This window comes from Leptopilina boulardi, unplaced genomic scaffold (assembly GCF_019393585.1).
Source record: "Leptopilina boulardi isolate dan_hultmark-lab unplaced genomic scaffold, ZJU_Lbou_2.1 LbouV2_64, whole genome shotgun sequence".
Taxonomy (NCBI): Eukaryota; Metazoa; Arthropoda; class Insecta; order Hymenoptera; family Figitidae; genus Leptopilina; species Leptopilina boulardi.
The window spans coordinates 676,254-698,523 of NW_026138010.1; the positions used below are offsets into that span (position 1 = coordinate 676,254).

The 22,270-nt window shown below is 29.7% G+C and overlaps 2 protein-coding genes across 2 annotated transcripts; both read right to left on the reverse strand.

The window, feature by feature from the left end:
* Positions 1-3,119: 3,119 nt before the first annotated feature.
* On the reverse strand, positions 3,120-5,018 carry LOC127290414 (uncharacterized). Its single transcript, XM_051318952.1, has 4 exons — positions 4,756-5,018; positions 4,115-4,650; positions 3,694-3,996; positions 3,120-3,551 (listed from the first exon to the last, which is right to left on the reverse strand). The coding sequence occupies exons 2-4, from the start codon at positions 4,616-4,618 to the stop codon at positions 3,156-3,158; spliced, it is 1,203 nt and encodes a 400-aa protein (XP_051174909.1). The 5' UTR covers positions 4,619-4,650; positions 4,756-5,018; the 3' UTR covers positions 3,120-3,155.
* Positions 5,019-5,182: 164 nt separating this feature from the next.
* LOC127290413 (uncharacterized) lies at positions 5,183-7,302 on the reverse strand. Its single transcript, XM_051318951.1, has 4 exons — positions 6,973-7,302; positions 6,258-6,618; positions 5,795-6,100; positions 5,183-5,739 (listed from the first exon to the last, which is right to left on the reverse strand). The coding sequence occupies exons 1-4, from the start codon at positions 7,122-7,124 to the stop codon at positions 5,344-5,346; spliced, it is 1,215 nt and encodes a 404-aa protein (XP_051174908.1). The 5' UTR covers positions 7,125-7,302; the 3' UTR covers positions 5,183-5,343.
* Between the last annotated feature and the right edge of the window lie 14,968 nt (positions 7,303-22,270).

Sequence of the window (22,270 nt, forward strand, 5' to 3'; positions counted from 1 at the left end):
AGGAATACAATGCTACGCCACAGGTCATTGGCACTTAAGATTGATTTCCTGCTCCCACGGGTCTATTGTCCCGTATTCGACACATTTGCTTCTGGACTATTTTATTAAAGCAGAATTGCAAGTATAATGTAAATGGACCCCTACGTACAGTCGATATGTATAAACACCTCTGTTTCTTATTTCTCTCAATGCTGACAAAATCCGAAGATACACTGAGAAAAATGTTTACTCAGAGAAACCAAAATTTTGTTGGTATTTAAGCAACCAAAGTATTTGTTTGAGTCAACTAAAAAATTTGGTTCAGTGTTTTTTGTTGGCTTAACAAAAATGTTTGGTTGATCAAACCATCCGCTTTTTTGTAAAATTAAAAATTTTATTCTACCTTATTTTTTTTATTATTTATTTATAATCAATTTAACGTTTAATTTATATCTGCGAGTCAGGAGCTCTGACCACTGGACTACCCATCTTTGTAAGAGATTTAAACTAATTGTTCTCTTATAAGGTACGTTTGGTTAGGATCATTTGGTTTTTTAGACCAAACTATTTTGTTGTCGTAACCAAATTTTGGTTGGAATTTAAAAATGTTGAACGAAATAATTTTGTTGGCCTAACCAAATGTTTAGTTGAGATAACTCTACGACTTTTGTTTCAGCCAATCAAAATTTTGTTACAAGAACCAAAATTGGCTAACCAAACAATTTTATTGCAAACACAGTCTTTTTTCTCAGTGTATGGGAATTTTGGTCCAATAATATGTATGCACTATAAAATTAATGCTCGAATGCTTTCTCAAGGAAGCATAAGAAAAATAACAATTTTATGCGATCACTAACAAATGTTTCCTCTTGGACGAAGTACCCGAAAAACATATATAAACAAAACGAAAACATTCGAGATCAAGTTCACCAAAATTTCCGACCGAAAGCCACACCTTCTTCCTTCAGTTTACATTTATTTTTTTTCTTGTTTTGTCCATATACGCATTCAACAACATCCTGTTGACCGTTCTCGAGATTTTTTTCTCACTCGAGGAGTGAATTATGTATATATAAACCGTGGGCCTTGAGGACATGTGGACGTTTGGACAGGAAGTTCAATCAAGCAAGGAAAAGAGGAGGCAAAAATAAGAAACGCATTTTTATTAGGTTCAGGAGATGAGAGAATAGCCTATATTCTTCTCTTTTCGTTTCTTTTTGACCCTCGTGACTAATCGTGGCCTGCTACTGGAATTTTCTGCCATTGACGACCGAGTAACCCGGTTTAAGTCACTTACCACGTCGCCCAAGTTCTGCTTTCCACAGCCATTATCTCCACATCTAAGCGTCACGAACCGAAATATCGGCTACCGTTTTCGATTTGCGATTCGCAGCCCAAGTTTTACAACCCTCAGTACCCGTCGTTGATTTACGGCTTGTAGGTGGCTACCTACGTTTTAAGTTTGCTTCGCCCCTCTCTCTTGCTCTCTTTTTCCTCTCTTTCACTCACATTGACTGCCATTTATGAAAAAGGAGAAATTCTGAAGATTGTCTTTTTCTGTTCCTTCCGTTTCTTCTCGCCCCTTTTCGTTCCTCTTCCTCTTCTTCTGCTTCAGCTTCATCTAGTCACTTGGATTCTCCACCACCCATCGAGGCTTGCCACAACAATTTCTATGTTCACGATGTAGGTTACCGAGGTGAACTTTTCAAGCTTTACCTACTGCTTTACTGCCCTACAATAAATCAATTGACAACACGGCGAGAGACTTTGGGACGCTTCTTGAGATGTGTCTTTTCGAAAGTCGTCTTGGGGTTCCACAAATGGACCCAGATTCATTTTCATATTTTCCAGTTCACGTAACCTTATCTTGAACAAAGGGGATGAATAGTGGAGGGTGAAAAAAAGTTTTTTTTCCTTTTACTTTGTGTAACACACATGAACGAAATGTGCCAAATCCTCATCAAGTGCTCTCAAGTGCCTTAATTTTCAGGCATGTGTGCGAAAGAAATGTCCAATATCCTTTTATTGAAATTTTGTGTATCCGTGAAAACCACGTTTCGGAATAATTTCAACAAGAATTTCATAATTTATTCCAATTTTTTGTCGACTTTATTTTCATTTTCTTCTTATTTTAGAGTGTCATTTATAAGGACAGATTTGATTAATAATGATAAATATGAAAATTGTCATGTGTCGAGCCTTATTAAAAGAAATGAAAAGTTTATCTTGTCAAAAAATTACCACGAGAAATAAGAAAAGATGAAACTCGCACTATTAAGTAATTTTGACAAATAATAATCCGACAAACGTAATAACACTATTTGAGGTATAAGTTTAAAGCCATCCGGATTAAATTTCAAAACTCATGTCTTCACATTATTTGTCTAACGCACCTTTTGTGACAGTTTGATGAAAGCCTTACGACACTTTTCGTTTACATTGACGTGGAGACATCAAAGAATTTCATAAAGGTCACAGTTTGCTGCGCTTGTAAATCGAAGGATTACTTATACTTTTATTCTCCGTGATTTTGAAAGATTCCTCATTCACCTGTGGGTGAAAAGTCATAATAGCATGGCTTCTTTTCCTTATAAAAAAGATTCAACCCTTCGTTTGAGTAAAAAATACACCACGAGAGTGGGAAAAAGTAGCCTTGGCATTTCTAATTTATCAATTCACTATTGTAAGCTGGAAATTCTATAAACGCGCGATATTGTCGAGGGGAATGGTGTTATTCAAGTCCAAGCATTGACCGATCTTTTAGGTCAAATCGTATTAGGCGGTATAACACCTGACAAAACGGTGATTTAGTTTATTTCTGTATTTGGCTTTTTTCGAATTGAGTTGGATCCACTTTACTAAACGCATTGCTTGAGTATTAATTCTCAAAATTTATATTTCTAAAATTAATCGAATTTTTTTCTTGAATATTTGGAGAAAAGATTAAGTACATGCTTTCAAAATTCTTAATAAGAATACTTTTTGAGATCAAGAAACATATTTCAAATTTCATTTTTTTTCATTTTCCTTTCATTTATAATTTTAATATTTTTTATTCAAAATGAAAATAATATGTATATCAAAAGGGGATAATTTAAATTGTATAAAAAAAAATTTGAAAAAGTAATAAAAGATCATCCTTAAGGTGTTTCTTGATTGATATATTTATTGAAACTTTAGTCAAAATATCCCCGATTGTTCATGGTTAGCAAAAGTTTACGAATTGCTTTACGCGTATTTGACTGTTTAAAAATATCCAGTTTCGTTTCTCCTTTAGCCAGAACTAGGTTGAATTCCTCAACATCTGATTTATCGCACATCATTCTTGGAAAATAGATGAATCCTGAAAATATAGAAAATATTCTTCTTTTAAAAATCGATTTCTTCAATTCGTCTAACGTCGGGACTCTGGTCTTGCAGCCGATTTTTGTCAATTCATTTTCAACAACTGTTAAATACTTGTTTAGTAAGAAATCATCTTTGTCACATTTTATTTCTAATTCCGGACAAATGCTCAGGAAGTACTGAAGATCAATTGCTGGAGATGTATAGACAGAACATTGATAATCTATCTGTGAATGTAAAAACAATATTTGATTATATTTTTAGGAAATGTTCAATTTCATATCTTGAAAATTTTTTAAAAACACAAAAAAAACCTAAACTCTAAGTGAGTTGAATTCACACTCAATTTGAAGTGCAATAAACACTTACAAGTAAAACTTGACAAGAATCTTCCAATTCGTCATTTTTGAACATGATATTGTTCGTCCAAAAATCTCCGTGATTTAAAACGCAGAACTCTTCATCGTCATATTCGTACATGCACAAAAGTCTTTCTTTTAAAGTGCCGATTATGTTTCTCAATTTATTTATCGCTTCATTACATTCATTGTCGTTCCAATCTGCTACTCCTTCACACAAATTTAATAAGGACACTTCCAGAAAGCGAAAATAATTTTCAGAATATTTTCCACTTATCATCCCCTCAACGAAACACTTAGTAATGTTTGGTTTCTAAAATAAATACATTATTTCATTTTTTTCTTTTTATAATATTCACCTTATTTGTATATGTATATTATCATACATTTAAAACATAAAAATTACTCTTATAAGACAAAATGATATATACCTTTTCAGTAAGGGCGACAGTTCCAGCATGAAATTTTGCAATTTTCTCTATAGCGACAAGACATTGGGGCAAAGATAAACCTTTCTGTCTGTTTAACATTTTGAATCCTCGAGACACCAAATCCTCCATAATGATAAAATTTGAATTTTCATTGCCATAAAGTAATTTGGGTCCAAAAATACATCCAATTAATTTTTCTACTCTTGGCAATACTTGTTGAAAAACTTTCAATTCCGTGATGAACATTTGATGAACCGCCTCTTTTTTTACGTTCGTTATTTCGTATTTTGCAATCAAAGTCATTTTTTCTTCTATTTCTATTGAATCTTTTGCATGAGAATTAATGTAATATCTTAGAAATATTCTGTAGATTTCACTGAAAAAATTGTCTCCTTTATCAGAAGCTAATCTTTTTGACATTTCAATTAAAGTAATTTCTTTATTTTTTAAATAATCCTGCACAACTTTCTCAAAAAATGTTTGATCCAATTGATTGATTTCCATTTTCAAATATAGAAATTTTGTTTGCTAATATCCTGAAAATTGATAGACGAAAAAAAACAAAAAAGTCATGCGTTAAAAATTATTTATAAAAGTACAATTTTTCTCGAAAACCTATTAAATTTTTAATTTTTACTAACCTCTAAAAGTCACTCGTTTTATTCACTTCAAAGATGAATGTAAACTGAATTTTCAATCTCACTTTTATCACAATGTAATTTTATATTTTTCCTCATTGTCATCTCCGGTTTTAAAATAAAATTTTTACAGTTTTCTTTTTTATTCCATATAGTAATTTGACTCATCTATATGCAAAGTCGGTTATACTTACAGTTTTTCATATGAAAATTAATTTGAATTAAAATAAATTGATCAACTATAAATAAAAACTTTTAAATTTTGCTTTTCATGAAAAAATGGAACTTAAAATTTGATAAAATTGTATTTAGACAAGAAATATTTATTCACTTTCCTCATAATTGTTTATTTTACTTTTTATGTCAGTGAGATAATTGAGAGGTAAATCTGAAATAAAATTGATAAGAAAATGAAAATGACATGTTTTTTTAGTTTAAATTTGTTTATTTTGTAAAACACTTACAACAAAACTTATTTCTACATTAATAATTCGCAATTGTTAGTTCTAGTGTCTTTCAATAATAAAATTATATTTATCAGCAAGCAGATGACATTTAATCTTTACAATTGTATATAGATGAGAAAAAAAATTAATCTAAATATCCCCTTTTGTTCATAATTTTAATAATTTTTCCTACGGCCTTGATTGCATCAGGATTTTTAAAAACATCCATTTTTGTATTTCCAGTTACCAGAGTATCATCAAACGTTTCAGTGTCAATCTCATCAGCAATCATTCTTGGATAGAAAATTAGAGATGAAAAGACGGCGTAAATTTTTCTTTTTTCAATTGCTTTTTTTAATTGATCCATAGTAGGCGCTTCTGTTTTGTAACAAATTTTTTGCATTGTCATTTTTAGAGTTTGCAAATACACTTGAAGGAAATAGTCGTCCATTTCGCATTTTATATCAATTTCAGGACATATTCCAAGAAAATAAAGAAGATCAATTGCTGGCGACGTGAAAATACTCATTTGATAGTCAACCTAAAAATATGTTTAATTTAATTTATTTATTATAAATGATAATAATAATAATTACCATAAGCATATTGATTGGAGTTCCTTGTTCATTGCTTTTAAATAATAAGTTAGTATGCCAACAGTCTCCGTGATTTAAGACACAAAATTCTTCGTTGTCATAATCGTAGACTTTGGAAATTCGATTCTCAAAATTGTCGGACATTTTTTTCAATTTGTGAGCCGCAGTCACAGCTTCCTGATCGATCCATTTTTCAATTATAGAGTTCGACAATAGGAGAAGTGTCGACACTACAATTTTGTACATATTTTCATGTGTTTCTCTACTCATTATTCCACTTTTAAATTGTTTTATTAATTCTGGTTTCTGAATAAAGTCAATTTGAAATGTCTTGAAATTTTTTTTGTAAAATTTTGTAAAAAATATATTTCATTATTTAATTTTAAAAAATTTATAATTTTCTTCATTACTTCACTCCTTTTTTTTTAATTTAGCTAATAAAAAAATAAAGTGGGAATCTTACGTCTTCAAAAAGCGAGACAGAGGCAGCGTGAAATTTTGCCAGACGTTCAATGGCCATTAAACTATGCTGCATTGACAATCCTTTTTGTCTATTTTGAAGTCGATATCCTTTTTCCTCGAGATCCTCCATTATGATAAGACTTGAATTTTCATTACTGTAAAAAATTTTTGGACCTAAAGAAAAACCCAATCGATTTTCCAATTGTGGTAGTACATCCCAGAGGAATGTTATCTCAGTTGCAAATAATCCTTGTTTCCGTATTAAATCTAATTTTGCACCCTCGGTATTCGGTTCCTTTTTCACTATTAAACTTAACAGACTTCCTTGGTTTTTGTCAATCTCTTCTCCATCTTCTATGTACCTTCACTCATTTAAAAATTCAAAATAATGTTAATACTTAATTTAACTTGATATTCATTTTTCAATGATTATACACTAAGAGACACGTTTTCTTTTATTTTACATTTCGTGATCTAAAAACCTGTTGAAAATATAATTCAATCAAGTTTTTATTATTTCTGTTATCGATTGTTGTTGTCCTAATTATTATTAATTGATTGATATAGTGGGGTCGATGTTGATGATTCTTGTAAATTGTTGAAATTTCTTAATTATAATCGCTTAATACTTTTATTATTTGTAAAATTTTAAATAATTTAATAAATATCGCATTACAGTTCTCTTAAACTTATTCATATAAATTGGAATGACTGACCTTATAAGAATCCTAAATATATCACTAAGCCCATGTTCTGCTTTAGAACTGGTTGGTTGTTGTTCAATTTCTTTTATTATGAAATTTTCATGACCCAATTCGTTTTGTAAAGCTTTTTTAAAAAGTATCTGGTCTGAATTATTACGCAACATCTTTTGCGTCCAGTCATATAATAATTGAGTGATTTAAAATTATCCCAAAAGCTGTATTTTTTGTTTTTTCTCTCCTTCTTCTTGTGCTTCTTATCAAAGTAAGTCGACATTTAACACTAACGTTAGTCAATTTACAATGTGCACTCACTTTCGTATGAGTTTCATAATTTTGCGCTCACTATCGAATCCACCACAATATTGATATGTTAAATAACTTGTTTACTCTTTCGGTAATCATCTTTTTTTTAGTTATGTCAATGATTATGTGCATACTTGTCTTTCGTGTTTTGTTTATTTATCTTAAAATTTTTATTTTTAGGTATAGTTTACGAAATATTTTTTTCCTAATTTAAAATTTTTAAACTTTTTACTACGTCCAAAGAAATATTTTATGGTCCATTTCATTATAACCGAAAAAATTTGTCAAAAAAGTGAGAAAAATTTTGACATTTTTGTTATTTTTATATATTGGGTTTTTGGTCGTTCTTTTGGTGGTCAAGGTCTTTTAAATTTTATTTCAGGGGTCATATAACTTTATATAGCAAAATGTTTTCGGTTTTTGAATCTTCTATCTCAAGACTGTTTAAAAACAGGACTAAAATTTAAAGCCTGGTTAGCCCGTGGAAGTGTATGCGGTTTCAGAAGCTACCGCAGTAGGGATAGAATATAGAAAGTTTTTGCTTCGAAAACTCACAAATGGGCTCACAAACAAGCAGTGCCAGTGGCAGTAAATCATCTTCATTCTATCACTGGCTTGGCTTTTTATATTTATTGGTTTATGTTTGTTGACGAAAAGTGTCAAGCCGCATCTTTTATGTTGGCCTGCTTTTATCGCACGTACAACTTTTTTTACTTATTTATCTCAATAATTCTGTCGAAAAATATTTGCGACTAATACAAAACAAAATTCGTCGTTTTATAAATCATCACTTCAATATTTTACTTTGACCAGAAAAAGAAATTTTATCATATTTTCGTTATACGATTTACTTCAATATATGTATGAACTACATACTGTATTATATCTAAACAGACAAAACTCAGAATAGAAATGTTATATATGTATATACATACACTGAGAAAAATGTTTAGTCAGAGATTTCATTATTTATTTATTATCAATTAAACATTTAATTTATATTTATCCAATTGAAATATTTGAGGACTTTGAAAAATCTCATCTCCGCCTGGGATCGAACCTCTGTTTTAAAACTGAAGGTTGGGAGCTCTGACCACTGGACTACCTATCCTTGTGAGAGATTTAAACTAATTGTTCTCTTAAGCTATGAGCTGAGAGCGAATCAAATTATTTGGTTGTCGCAACCAAATTTTGGTTAGGACAACAAACGATCATTTGGTTTTTTAGACCAAACTATTTTGTTGTGTTAACCAAATTATTTTGTTGTCGAAACCAAATTTTGGTTGGAATTTAAAAATGTTCAACCAAATAATTTTGTTGGCCTAACCAAATGTTTGATTGAGATAACTCTGCGACTTTGTTTCAGCCAACCAAAATTTGGTTACAAGAACCAAAATTGCCTAATCAAATAATTTTGTTGCAAACACTAAATTTTTTTTCTCCGTGTATATGCTTTGACCCCTCCAAATTTGTTCCAAAATAAAAAATACCATTATTTTTTTATTTAACGGAGAATATTTAGATTTTGTTTAAAACCCATGAAAATTACCATTATTTCTTTATAAAAGACACGCAAATCTTGGTAAATTTTCTATTAAAGCACTCAAAATATTAATGCACCATACTAGTTCTTGGAATTTTCAAAAATTATATAATTAATTTTCAGTCATCATATTTTTACTCCTATTGAGTTTTTTTTTGCAATGAGAAATAAAAAATTTTTTTTGGAGATGCAGTTGTCCTCAAAAACAAAAGAAACGTTCTTCTAGCCTTGAAACGTATAATATTCAAAAAATAAATAAAACCGTTGAGAAAAAAAATGACGCAATTAAAAAAAACTTATTTAATAATAATTAATTATTTAAATATTAATTGAATCATAACAATAATTATTATTTATTATAAATAATTTTTACGGAACATTTTTTTTCTTAACGATTTATTACTTAGAAATTTATGTAGATTATAAAATTTTTTTAAATTTTTTATGGGACATGGAGAACCTTGTGGAAAACTCAATTTTTTATTTATTAACATTTTATAAATAAACTATTTAAAAAATAATTCAAAATAAAAAAAATTTTTTTGCTGTAATATTTTCAGAAACTTATTTTGGTGTCGCATCAGTAAGAGTAATATGATAGAAAATTAATATTACTTTTTGAATATTTTTGTTGATCCGTCTTGCCCTTTTTTAAAAAAAGTGGAATTATTATTATTATTATTATTTTTATTATTTACATTTTTCACTATTTCACAGGCTTATACAGTTTATATGATTTTTATTTAGTATTTTTTTTGTACTTAAACACACTAAAAAAAATTTAGTTGATTCAAATACTTGATTACCTCACTGTATTATCAAATAAATATTTACTTTAACCAAATAATTTTTATTTGAATTAAATAAATTGTATTTGAACTAATTGTTGTATTTAAAACAAATACCATTTAATTAACTCAAATAAATATTTATTTAATAATAAAAATAACCGATTATTTGAATCAAATAAATTTTTTTTCCAGTGCATAAAATTAGAATAAACTGCCAATAATTTCTAAACAATTAAATTTAAAAATTTTCAAAACGTAATGTCAGAGTATTGCCAATTGCTCAAATTTTTCACCGGAATAATATCAAAACATAATCTCAATCATTTTTTTAAAACAAATTATATAAACAAAAGCGGTTGTAAAGTCCACAAAGTGCAGTTTTAAAGTTTTAAAGTTTTTTTTTTTACTTTTTAGTCCACAAACAACAAACAAATCAGGCCCACTCCAAAACATATTACACTAAAGCGTCAATCGAGAACAGCACTACACATTCGTCTGTTCTCGATTGACGTTTTAGTGTATTACAAAAATTTTCTTATTATTTTTATGTGTGTAAAGATCGAGAAAAAAATTTTTTTTAGATCGCACCTAAATTTAAAAAAATTTTAATTTTCGTTAACATATTTTGAAAGTCGATGAAAAACTGAAACTTTTTTGTATCTTGGTCATAATACGTAAATTCAATGCTTTCAGAGTTAGATATGTCCTTGAAATTAGGTGTATTTTAAAAAAACTCGAAAGAATCAGATTTTTAAATATTCATAACTCGAAAATTTGAGCACTTATAAAAAAAATAAAAAATACGTAAACGTTTTTTTTCTATAAAGTTCGAAAAAGATATATTTACACAGAAAATTAAAAGGCATTAAAATAAGCTGCAACGCTTATTATTTTAATCCAATTTTGCTTATTTTAATACCAAAATGGATTAAAATAAGCAAAATTCGATTAAAATAATAAGCGTTGCAGCTTATTTTAATGCCTTTTAATTTTCTGTGTACCGAATTTAAAATCTCATAGGGTAATCTCACGTGGAATCGCCCATATACATATATAGGTATAGTGAATACTGTCAGCAGTTAGCGCTGTACTAACATGCAGTTACATCTTTAACCGGTCGGTAATATAGAAAGCTATAAAAAATTTCATTTCTAATTTTTACAAAAAGAAGTGTGGCATCGAGATTAAACCTAAAGTGATCGAATAACACAAAAATCTTGAAAATATAACTTATAGTTTTCGAGTTCTGGGCGTCGATATGAACGCCAATTTTTCTGACTGATTCCCTATAGACCTCGGAGTAAGACGTTGTCACGTCAAAATGTTTTTCCAAAATCATAAAAGATCCGTTTATCCGAAGTTAATTCTCAATATATACTAACGGACTGCAGATCCTATAGGATCTGATTCATTGAATTAAATTTAATTATGTTTCTGAAATGGGTTCCATACTGTTAGAAATTGGACTACAACTTGACACCAGAATCATATTGAAATTACATTATAGTTTCAATCTTTGTGATGTAAAGTGGTAGTCCAATTTCTAATCAGATTTTGTCGGGTTCTATTGATTATTTCAACGACGCGTTAGTGAAAAATTTTCTCCATGTATTTAGAGGAGGCGATGGGAGAAAACGGAAGCAGCACGGTTAAAAATGAGGAAAATCCTTTTGTATAATAAAATGAGCGTGAAAATGGAAAATTTAATTTAAGAATGAAAAATCGAAATAGAGACTTTCTCTGGGTCAAAACGTGAAGTAAAAATGGAAGGGGTGAATATTGAGGTTATGGTATAGTCGCGCGTTCGGCCTGATCCCAAACCCCCATGGTTTCGTTTGTTGGCCGCGTTCCTTTTCGTTATTGTTCCAAGTTATCTTTACCATCCCGCAGAGCCACAAAATTTACGGTATATCCTCTCAAAAGTCTGAAAACTAACTGATGAAAACACGTCTATCTGAAAACTGAAACATTCGCGTTCGAGTTTGTTCTTCTCGTTTTTGAGGCACGCGCTGTGCCCGCAGTCGCATACATTTTTCACTTTCTACCTGTTTAAGTCAGATTTCAATGCAAATATTTAAAGTTAACCGGCATGTGGCACCTGACACATTTTACTACATTCATTTTCATTTTCAATACAGTTTACTCACAAATGGACAGCAAAGCCTTTAGTTTCCATTTCACATGTCAAATCTCACACCGACAACACTGAGGCAGTGAAATCGAAAAACGTCATAATAGAGCAATTATGCAAATTGCATTATGGATTAAAATTTTCAATCAATTCTGGTCGCCTACTGTTGATCGCTATTTATAAAAATGGGGACAAAAATTTAAAAACAGTCCACCATATCTTTTTCTAACGAATGCATCAGTTTCACAAGAAGAAATTAACCACAAATGAAGGCAACGATCCAAGAAGCAGTTTATCTTGTGTTAATTCCTGCTTAACTGAATCAGAGCAAGCTTCAATCTTTAGAAACGTTTAACATTACAAAATTGCTACCAGATTTTTTTCTCCGCATTGAAAGCATCTGTGTATGTTCATCCTTCCTGCGGTATATTGACCTCTCTATTCTTGTTTATGTGACACTTATTTTCATTTCGAGATCTTCTTCCCTAGAAAAAAGTATATCTGTCGAAAAGACCAAAATTACCATGCGACCTTTGACATCAATAAATTGAAAAAGTATACCGTGTTTTCTGCTCCGAAAAATTGAAATCAGTCCAGCCAAACAATTTTTCGGGAACCGAGATTCTGACCCAGTGACCGCACTGTGCGCACCCGCAGTGTAAGAAATATGACCGCGACAATAAATTGGAAAGTTGAAGCTTTCACTGACTGCAGGATCACTTTTTGAGAGCGCAACGATGGCTTCCAGAAAATGACTTGGTTTGCAGGGAGAATTTATTGGGTGAAATTTTCCTTTAACATTGTCTCGAACCCATCGTGGTCTTCGTCGCCCTTTTCATTCCAAAATGGAATATTGGAACAGAGAACTCGTACCAGAAAAGGGAGCATTGTCCTGGTAATTTGCTTTGGTTGACACTCAAGCTTCTGGGCAATTTTCTCTCGACAAAACTTCCTTACAGGGAATCGGCCTTGAAAAACCGTGACTGGGTCACGATTTAAGCTGGAAATACCGAGTAGCACATTATTGCGATTATTGGTCTTAACTGAACCGTGCTACCGTTTTATTTAGTCGGTTGAAGATCGTAAAATTTCATGACTACATTTATGGCTCTTGGTTAATTTTTATTGCACTTTTCAGTCAACTTTAAGGGGATATTATTATCCATTTAAATGTTTACAATGTTCGGACACAACCATAATTATGGGAGTACAAAATTCAGTTATGGTATTAATTAGAATAATTAAAATTCAAAGGAAAATACATCGTCATTTCAATTGTTTCAGAATAAGATATTTCATGTTAAAAATTAACACCTTACTAAAGCATATATAGTATAAATATCGTGGAATTTATACACTGAGAAAAATATGCTATTGAATCAATAGCATTTCTGCCAAAGGTATAAAAATTATTGATTCAAAAGCATATGCTATAGAATCTATAAAATATTTTACAAATTTTGTAGCATATGTTTTTGAATTAATAATTTTTATACCTTTGGCAAAAATGCTCTTGATTCAATAGCATATTTTTCTCAGTTCATACATTTACCTTTTCGCATGTTGTTCTATTTTGGAGAAGATGAGTATATGGCAGTACGGCTATTACAATAATTGGTATAATGTTTATGACTTTTCCACATTTATAATTTTCTCTTTAAAGAAAGTTTTTCGATAAATTATAACTAATCTTTTGTCTAAAATGCGATTCGTAGTTCTTAAAAAATGGAAAATAATATTTTTCATTTTTAAAATTACATATCAGCATCATTAGCTGTGAATAGGTAAAAAAAAAATTTGTTCATTTATAGTAAAATATTAAACTAAAATATCAGTCACTATTTAAACTTATAGTTAAATTAGATCATGATTTTTTTTATATTGATCCTTATTCATATTTAATGTATTTATAAGTTCTTTGGCATGAGGGTTCTATGAAAAGAGAACAAAATTTTTCCTTTATTTCATACGTTTCGGCAACTGATGTGTGCCTTCGTCAGTGAATATTTATTATAGTATCTGTAATGATAAGTACAAATGTAATTGTAGAGTGTAGTGTTTAAAATTTAGATATTGTCCATATTTTAATTTAGTTGTTAAAACATATGAAATTGGTATAAAATATAAAATAAAATTAACGTATAAATTATAAATAATAGATTTATATAAAAATTTTGTAATTAAATTTAACAATTTTTTTTTTTTTTTTTTAACTGTAAAGTTGTATAATAATATGTATTATAGAAATTATATCCAAAGAAGAAATTCCTTGCCAACAATTTGCAATTTACAATCACATGTTTGAAGAAAGTTTAATGTAGATAGAAGTGGTACTATTGAAGCATACTATAAATGTACTCCAATATACCCAGAGAAATATTTTATTTGCGTTTATTTGAGGCAAATAAAAATTTATTTGTACCAGAGCATAATAACTAAAGTATATAAATGTATACGTATGGTATAAAACAAACCAGACAACCCTAAAAAGAATTAAAAATTTCGAAAATTTTAAAAACTCACAAAAAGTTTACGTAAAAACACACAATTTAAAAGAAACTTTTAAAATTGATGCATTTTTAAGGAAATTATGTATTACCATTTAAAAGAAAAAAATCAATACAATTTTGAAATTTTGAAAAATTTATATCTCATAAACAGAAAGTAATATTTTTTCGGTTAATATAATAAATAAAAAAACTGTTATATATACGTGAATTTAGTAATTGGTGAAAAATGAGATTTACATGTCAGGTAAGGACGAAAAAAGAAGAATAGCAAATGGGCATTGCTTCTGTTACACCCCGTGGTGAATAGTGTTGCTCACCAACGGCGTTCGAATGAATTGCGCGCGTGTCCCCCTTTGTGGATAACTGTTTGCAACAAACTTCTCATACAACCATTTATTTCCCGGTATAAACGATACAGACTCTGTTTTACGAAACAATGCTCTTAATCCTAAAACACTCCTATGAGCTTCTATAACGTCTAATAATACACTGTCCTCTTTATTTGATTGTAAGTTATCACGATTATATTTTTACTGAATTAAATTATTAGTTAGAAGTTAGTTACAAAAAAATAAAATTAATAATTTATACCCTTCAATTAAGTAGATTTTTTTAACAATTTCTGGTTTTAATATATAATTATCTATTAAATTAATCAGCAAATTAAAAGCGTTGTAAAATGTAAAAACTGGCCGTCTTAAAAGTGCAAAAAACGTCTTGTTTTAAGACGTTTTTCATGTCTAAGATACCAAATGTGTCTTAAAACAAGACGTTCTTTGCACTTTTAAGACGGCCAGTTTTTGCAGTAAAGTTCAGAAAATTAGTAAAGACTGTTAAAAATGTTGCTCGACCAAGGTGTTTTAATTCAATAGAAGACAAGATTTGATACCAATAAGGTGTTAACATTTTCAATCCAAGTTAGAATTATAATATTTTCATATTAATTCCACTTCGTAGATGACAAATATTTTTCCTCCAGCTCGAGCACCTGAGGATTAAAATAAGACTCAATTCCTCTCTTAAAATAAGATTTTCTTTTTAGTGTTATACATACCTTCGGCTTTAACAAGTTTTTAACTCCCATGAGAAAAAGCTATCAAAGAAAAGAGTAAAGGTATATATATATATATACTTTACCCTTTTCTATTATAGTAAAATGTACCGCGCGTTTTTCTTTTTTTTTTTTATTGAACAACGCAAAGATAAAAAAAATTCTCAAGGGGAAAAATCATAAATGGACCATTACAAGGGTTATTTTTACATAAAGAAATCGTTATTTTCATTTTCAAATTACCAACTTCTTTATGGCTTCTTTAAGGTCAAAACCATATTTTTCTTCTCTAAAACCGTACACCGTGATTCAATATAGTCACTTCAAAATAAAAAGCCTTCCAAAAAATTTTGTTCATTTATTTTCACCCTTTTTTTTGCATAAGCAGTTAAAGAAGGGTAAACGAAAAATATAAGTCTTTATGGCATTTTAGGACAAGAAATAATATAATAAAAGGCAAAAAAAGTGTAAGTTAATTTTGTTTAAACCTGAAACTGGCTAACGAAAATCTGACTTTTCACGGTCAATTGTAGCACTAAGATAAAAAAAGTTGTATTTAAAAAAACATTACACATTTTTACGATTTGCAGCATATTTTATAAATATTAAAGAGAGAAAAAATAATTGAAAAAATGAGTGAATTTATTACGCATCTGTTTGCTTATTCCTGAATTTTGAACATTTATAAGTAACAAGTATAACAAAATGTCGATTTTTCGCGTCCGTCATAGCGACATCGAGTGCATTTGTCCATTGAGTATAAGTCAGGTACGCGTTCGGACTGGAATACATATTTTAGCGGGTGTGTGCTATGACGCGTCTGCACGGGAGTTTTTCCACTTTAATTGATTCAATCGGCGAAAAACACGACGGGCGACCTCTCACCCCCCACAGTCAACCACTGTAACGAGACGCCAAAGCCAACCCCTCGAAATCCCAACCACCCTTAAACCTCCTCTCTCTCCTGCCCCACACTCTCTTTTTAACCCGCCGACTCACCCTCCCTCCACTTTATGCCAGTTTCTCGACAGGATATACACTTCTACGACTCCTCCAACCAACACCCAAATGCTCCCCACTATCCGCAGAAAAGCTACAGATATCCTGTGGGGCGCGAACTCGCGATATAATATATGGAAACATTTATACACAGAGCTGAAAGCTGAAATGTTGTGCTCAGCAGCGGTTCACGAAAGTTGGGAGGAGGAAACCCCCCCCCTCCCTCCCCATTGTTCACTGCCTGCGCCGCGCGCGCTCTGGAAATCCGTTTATTGTTTTAATTAGAGCCTTCGGGCCAACTTTGCCGAGCGCTTATATAACGAGTACGCATTGCCTCGAGATACGCCTTTTTCTATCGCCTCTTTTGCATAACCTGGACAAGAAGATTTCATTTTATGCTTGATTTTCATTTATATTTTCTATATTTATTTTGTCCTTTTCACGAAAAAATCCTCAGTTTGCAATTTTTATGAAAAATATTATTTTTATTTCACCAGTCTTGTTATACACTCAAAAAATAAGACTATATAGTAAAAATAATCACATTAGTATAACTTGTTTTCAGTATTTTCAGAAATGTAAAAATAAAAAAAAAGGAAAAAAATCGTGCCCAAAATTAAAAAAACATCGATTTTTAAAAATCCATCTAACTCGAAAATTTGGGCACTTTGAAAAAAAAGTTATACCTTTTTTTCTGCAAACATTAAACTAAAAATATATTTAGCCAAATTTAAAACGTCATAAGTAAATTTCACGTTGAATCGCTCATATACATATAATGTAAAATTCGTACAAATAACTGTAGCCCTTATAATATCAATTTTACAGTATCGTAGTTCGTTTATGTAATATAGCTTTCGATCTGTTATAAAAATGTAACTTTATTTTATATTAATTAAAATATTTTGTATATTATTAAACGCAAATGACAGGATGTGTAAAAACTGGAGACTTGAGACCGTGATCTCACAAACTAAGATACGAGATTCTTGAAACTTTTGATCCAGGTAGCGATGATATTATTTAACAAACAAGCCGGATGGTAAGATTATAAGAGTAGTGTTACATTGGGTTTTGTACTTAAAGGCATTGGCCTATCCGGCGCAGTAATGAAGAGTTTAAATCCTGTTGCCTTATCCACACACACACATACACAATTTCTATATCTCCATCTCTTTTCTATTAAAATATTATGTGTAGGTTTACTATTTTACTTCGCATTTTATATATATGTATAAATATATACATACTATATAGTTATAAGCAAGAAAACAATGCCCGCAAAAATGCATGTACATATAAAGTAACAATTTTCCATAAAGACTAAACTATAACGTTTTTTCATATGTTGTCTCGTATTTACTTTTCTTTTAAGGTTATAGTCCTTGAATCCTTCGTAATTACTCTTAATATGAGGATCCCATTACATTCTCGAGAGCTCCTTTCATAAATTCTCATATTTTTTCGCGAAAAAAATTCCAGTAGATATCCAAAATTTTACAATAAAGCGTTTATGATCAACGATTAGAAATAAATTTTTATTTAACATGGAAAATTATAAAACTGTTTACCTAAAAAAAAATTTTTTATAATTTGTTGATTAATAAAAACTATAAGAAACATTTTTCAGGCAAAAAATTATAGAATTTTTCATTTAAAAAAATTATTTGTTTAAAAATCGTTTATCATAAACATTGCATACTTCAGCATCGTCAACATTTTTTTAATCTAACTTAATATATGTATTATATTTTAGAAAATTCACAAAGGAATATACAACAGTATACTCCCCAAAAAATTTTATTTGGTTCAAACAATCGTTATTACTTGACTTTTATCATAATAAATAATTACTTGAACCAAATAATTTTTATTTTAGTCAAGTATAACCGATTATTGAAATAAAATCATATGGTAATATTTACTAACTTATTAAATTTGTTACTTTACTATATATTATATGTATGGACATTCGCATGAAAAGGGACCACTTTGGCACTATTGACTAAATTTTTAAAATTTTGATTGGTCTTAGACCTTTCTAAGTGAAAAATTCGCAAAGTTATAAGGATTCGAAGTTAAAAGTGCTAAAACACTAGTTTTGAGAAAAACGAGTTTAAAGTTCGAGTTTACCATTAGTTTCCATGCTAATAAAAAATTAAAAATAAATTTTTTACGCGTTTATAATTGCGAAAAAATTATGAGAAATGCATGAATCACCGCGGGACACTCTACAGATTGCTTTCCATCAATAAATAAAAAAATCGAAAATTTGAAACATTTTTACAAAATAGCGATTATCTCCTAAAATAAAACTGACAAAGTGGTCCCTTTTCATGCGGACATAGTGTATAATATAAATTATAAAAAACTTTCGAAATGTGTCAATAAAATTTGTATAAAAAGTAACAGGATTATTAAAAAAATTTATTTTTTAATGTAAGGAATATACGTAGAAAAGAATTTTTTAAATTTCTATTTTTAATTATATTGAACAAATAAAAGTTATGTACCGGCTACTCAAAGTCCAACGATTAAAGAAAAAGAAATGTGAAATATTTTCTACTTTAATATCATCTAATATTATAGGGTCATATATGTGGGACGTTCCACGTCAAACGGAACAGAGCTCTAGCCAAAAATTGGCTTGATAAAAAAAATCGTTTAAGGGCTGAAAAAACTTGTACACTCTTGTACTTTCGAAAGCAGTTGGGCGATTTTAGAAATTCAATATGGCGGCGCCTGTAGATGTGATATAAGTCATCAATGTCACGATTCGACAAATACAAACATGAATAACATTTCCAAAATTAATTAAATTGAATCAAAAAATACTCTTTTAAGCATTTTTGGGGTCGCTGAAAACGAATCTGAAGTCAGATTTTAAAAATTCAAAATGGCGGACCCAAAATGGTGGTCGATTTTTAAAAATTTAATATTTTTCCTCAAAACTTGCTACTTGGGGGTTTTCGGGGTCGTAGAATACGAATCTGAAGTCAGATTTTAAAAATTCAAAATGGCGGATCCAAAATGGTGGTCGATTTTTGTTAAAACTCAATTTTTTTCTCAAAACTAATTACTCGGGGGTTTTTGGGGTCGCTGAATACGAATCTGAAGACAGATTTAAAAAATTCAAAATGTCGGATCCCAAATGGTGGTCCATTTTTGTTAAAACTCAATTTTTTTCAAAACTGGTTACTACCACCATTTTGGATCCGCCATTTTGAATTTTTTAAATCTGACTTCAGATTCGTATTATACGACCCAAAAAACCCCCGAGTAACCAGTTTTGAGAAAAAAAATTGAGTTTTAACAAAAATCGACTACCATTTTGGATCCGCCATTTTGAATTTTTAAAATCTGACTTCAGATTCGTATTCTACGACCCCGAAAACCCCCAAGTAGCAAGTTTCGAGGTAAAATATTAAATTTTTAAAAATCGACCACCATTTTGGATCTGCCATTTTGAATTTTTAAAATCTGACTTCAGATTCGTATTCAGCGACCCCAAAAATGCTTAAAAGTGTATTTTTTGATTCAATTTAATTAATTTCGGAAATTTTATTCATGTTTGTATTTGTCAAATCGTGACATTGATGACTTATATCACATCTACAGGCACCGCCATATTGAATTTCTGAAATCGCCCATCTGCTTTCGAAAGTATAAGAGTGTACAAGTTTTTTCAGCCCTTAAACGATTTTTTTTATCAAGCCAATTTTTGGCTAGAGCTCTGTTTCGTTTGACGTGGAACGTCCCATGTATATATTAGATTGGTGGTGTTTTTTTATGTAAGATTGATAAAAAAAAGACTGTTAGTGTATATGTATTTTTAACATAATACAATCGTGTCTCCGTACCGTGCAGTTTTCTGAAATTTCCCTCTCTCCATGATTCCGTACCGTGCGGCTCTGAAATCACCCCTACTACACACCTTTTCAGGCTCGTCTTGAGAAGGTACTTTGCGGGTGCCACACAAGTAACTTCAATTTTATTGAAAAGGAATTTTTGTTTTATAAAATAATTTCACGTTTTTAAGAAATAGATCAATATATCTTTATTCTTTTAATTAACAAATAAATACAAATTTTTAATTATTTATATTTTTCGCTTTACGATCGGTCTTTGAAATACGGCACTAAAAGTTGATGACATCATTGCACGGTATGGAATCGCGCCGTACGGAGACACGACTGTATACACTAATCACAATATCGTAAAATATTTCTTTTATTTATATTTAAAAAACAATCAATAGTAATTAAAATTAAATTGTTATTGTAATAATATTCCCTATTTGTGTTCTTCTTTTATTTAAAAAATTATTATTTATTTTAAACAATTTTAAGGGTGAGAATTTTTTGTTATGTTTAATATTTAAAAAATTATTATTTTCAACAATTTATTCAACAAACAAAATTGTTTAGAACCTTCATTATATAAATATTAAAAATATCTTTAACTATATAAATTCTTCAAATTTTATTAACGCGTGACTCTTTTCATTCTCAAGACTTAAAGAATTTTAATGATCATAAACTTTATTATTTACAACCATCATCTAAATATTTTAGTTGCTTACAATAAATTTAATTTCTTTCTTTCATATATAGATACCATTAAAACATTTAGTTCATGCATTATAACGTAAAAAATATTTAAAAACATAATGTTTCATGATATTAAAAATTTTTAAACTGAATTAATGCTGTTAATTTTTTAATGAAATTCGTTTCTATTTCTTATATTTTAATGAGTAAATAATTTAATATATTTTTCAGAAGTACCACAACAACTGACTATAGTGATATTTTGTATATAATTTTTGTTCGACATATATATGCAAATAAATATGGAAAATGCAACGGGGGAAATTCGAGTGTGGAATCGACATGGATATAAAGTTTGTTCTCGTTGGCATGACATTTCGCTGTGACATTCAGCAAATGGTTGTAGAATGGCTGATGCAGCAAATCAAGAGCTTTCCTACCATTGAATTCCTAATTGACAGTCACTGTCCCATGTAACTTGGTTAATCCTCGAACGTGTTTCCTCAGTAAGCAGAAAAATATTTGTCGATTTCACTAAAAAATTACATTCTTCAAATTAAACGAAATCATATAATCCAATAATAACATATTTTGTCATATCGATGTATATAGATCTTTTTATATACTGAACACGTTATTAAATAAATCCATATGATATCAATGAAATTTGACATGAAATTATTACTGATTCCAAAAATCTGACAAAAACTAATTTCCATAATGAAGCTTGCAAAATATAAAGATAATTTGTGTGATGGTAATCATCAATCGTTAGCCTTATTTTGAGGTGGTATTTATCTAAGGGAATGTGACAGGATACCCCTGAGGTGCATCAGTTCGTTTGTAATCAAGTTAGCAATTTATATAAAACAGTGGAAGATCGTTATTATGAACAGAATGATTCCGTGTGTACTGTATGACATAAAATCAGTTATATAAAACACACTGCAGGGAGATAGAATAATGAAACCTCTTTTTGTATAAGCGCAAAGAAGCCTTTTCAAAATCTTTACATATGCATGGACCACTAAAGATACCATAGAAAAGTCCCTTCATCGATGAAAGTCTGCTTTTCGTATCGCGCGTTTCGACCCAACCAAAGAAAACAATTCGCGCGGTAATCTATTCGTCTTCACAGAACAATAAAGAGATCTTTCAAAGGATTCTTGAAAAATCATCCACATCTCCAAATTAGGAAAACAGTATCAGGTGTTACTGTCCTTAAATATTCTAAGTTTAAAAACATATTTCATGTGGTTCCTATTACAGAGAACATTTTATTTGATTTTAAATTATTGTTTTTTTTCTTCAAATCTAAATCAAAAATCTAAACATTTTAAAAGAATATTGTTTTCATTAAAATATTAAATAAAAAATTGCCTGCTAGAAACATTGTTATAATGTAAAAAGTGTAATTTCGCATAATATAAAT

Coding starts and splice junctions, on each gene's coding strand:
- LOC127290414 (XM_051318952.1), bottom strand. CDS start 4,618: ATGGAAATCAATCAATTGGATCAAACATTTTTTGAGAAAGTTGTGCAG. Junction 3,997..4,114: donor CTGTCGCCCTTACTGAAAAG/GTATATATCATT, acceptor TATTTATTTTAG/AAACCAAACATTACTAAGTG. Junction 3,552..3,693: donor ATTCTTGTCAAGTTTTACTT/GTAAGTGTTTAT, acceptor TTACATTCACAG/ATAGATTATCAATGTTCTGT.
- LOC127290413 (XM_051318951.1), bottom strand. CDS start 7,124: ATGTTGCGTAATAATTCAGACCAGATACTTTTTAAAAAAGCTTTACAA. Junction 6,619..6,972: donor ATATTTAGGATTCTTATAAG/GTCAGTCATTCC, acceptor AAATGAGTGAAG/GTACATAGAAGATGGAGAAG. Junction 5,740..5,794: donor CTCCAATCAATATGCTTATG/GTAATTATTATT, acceptor ACATATTTTTAG/GTTGACTATCAAATGAGTAT.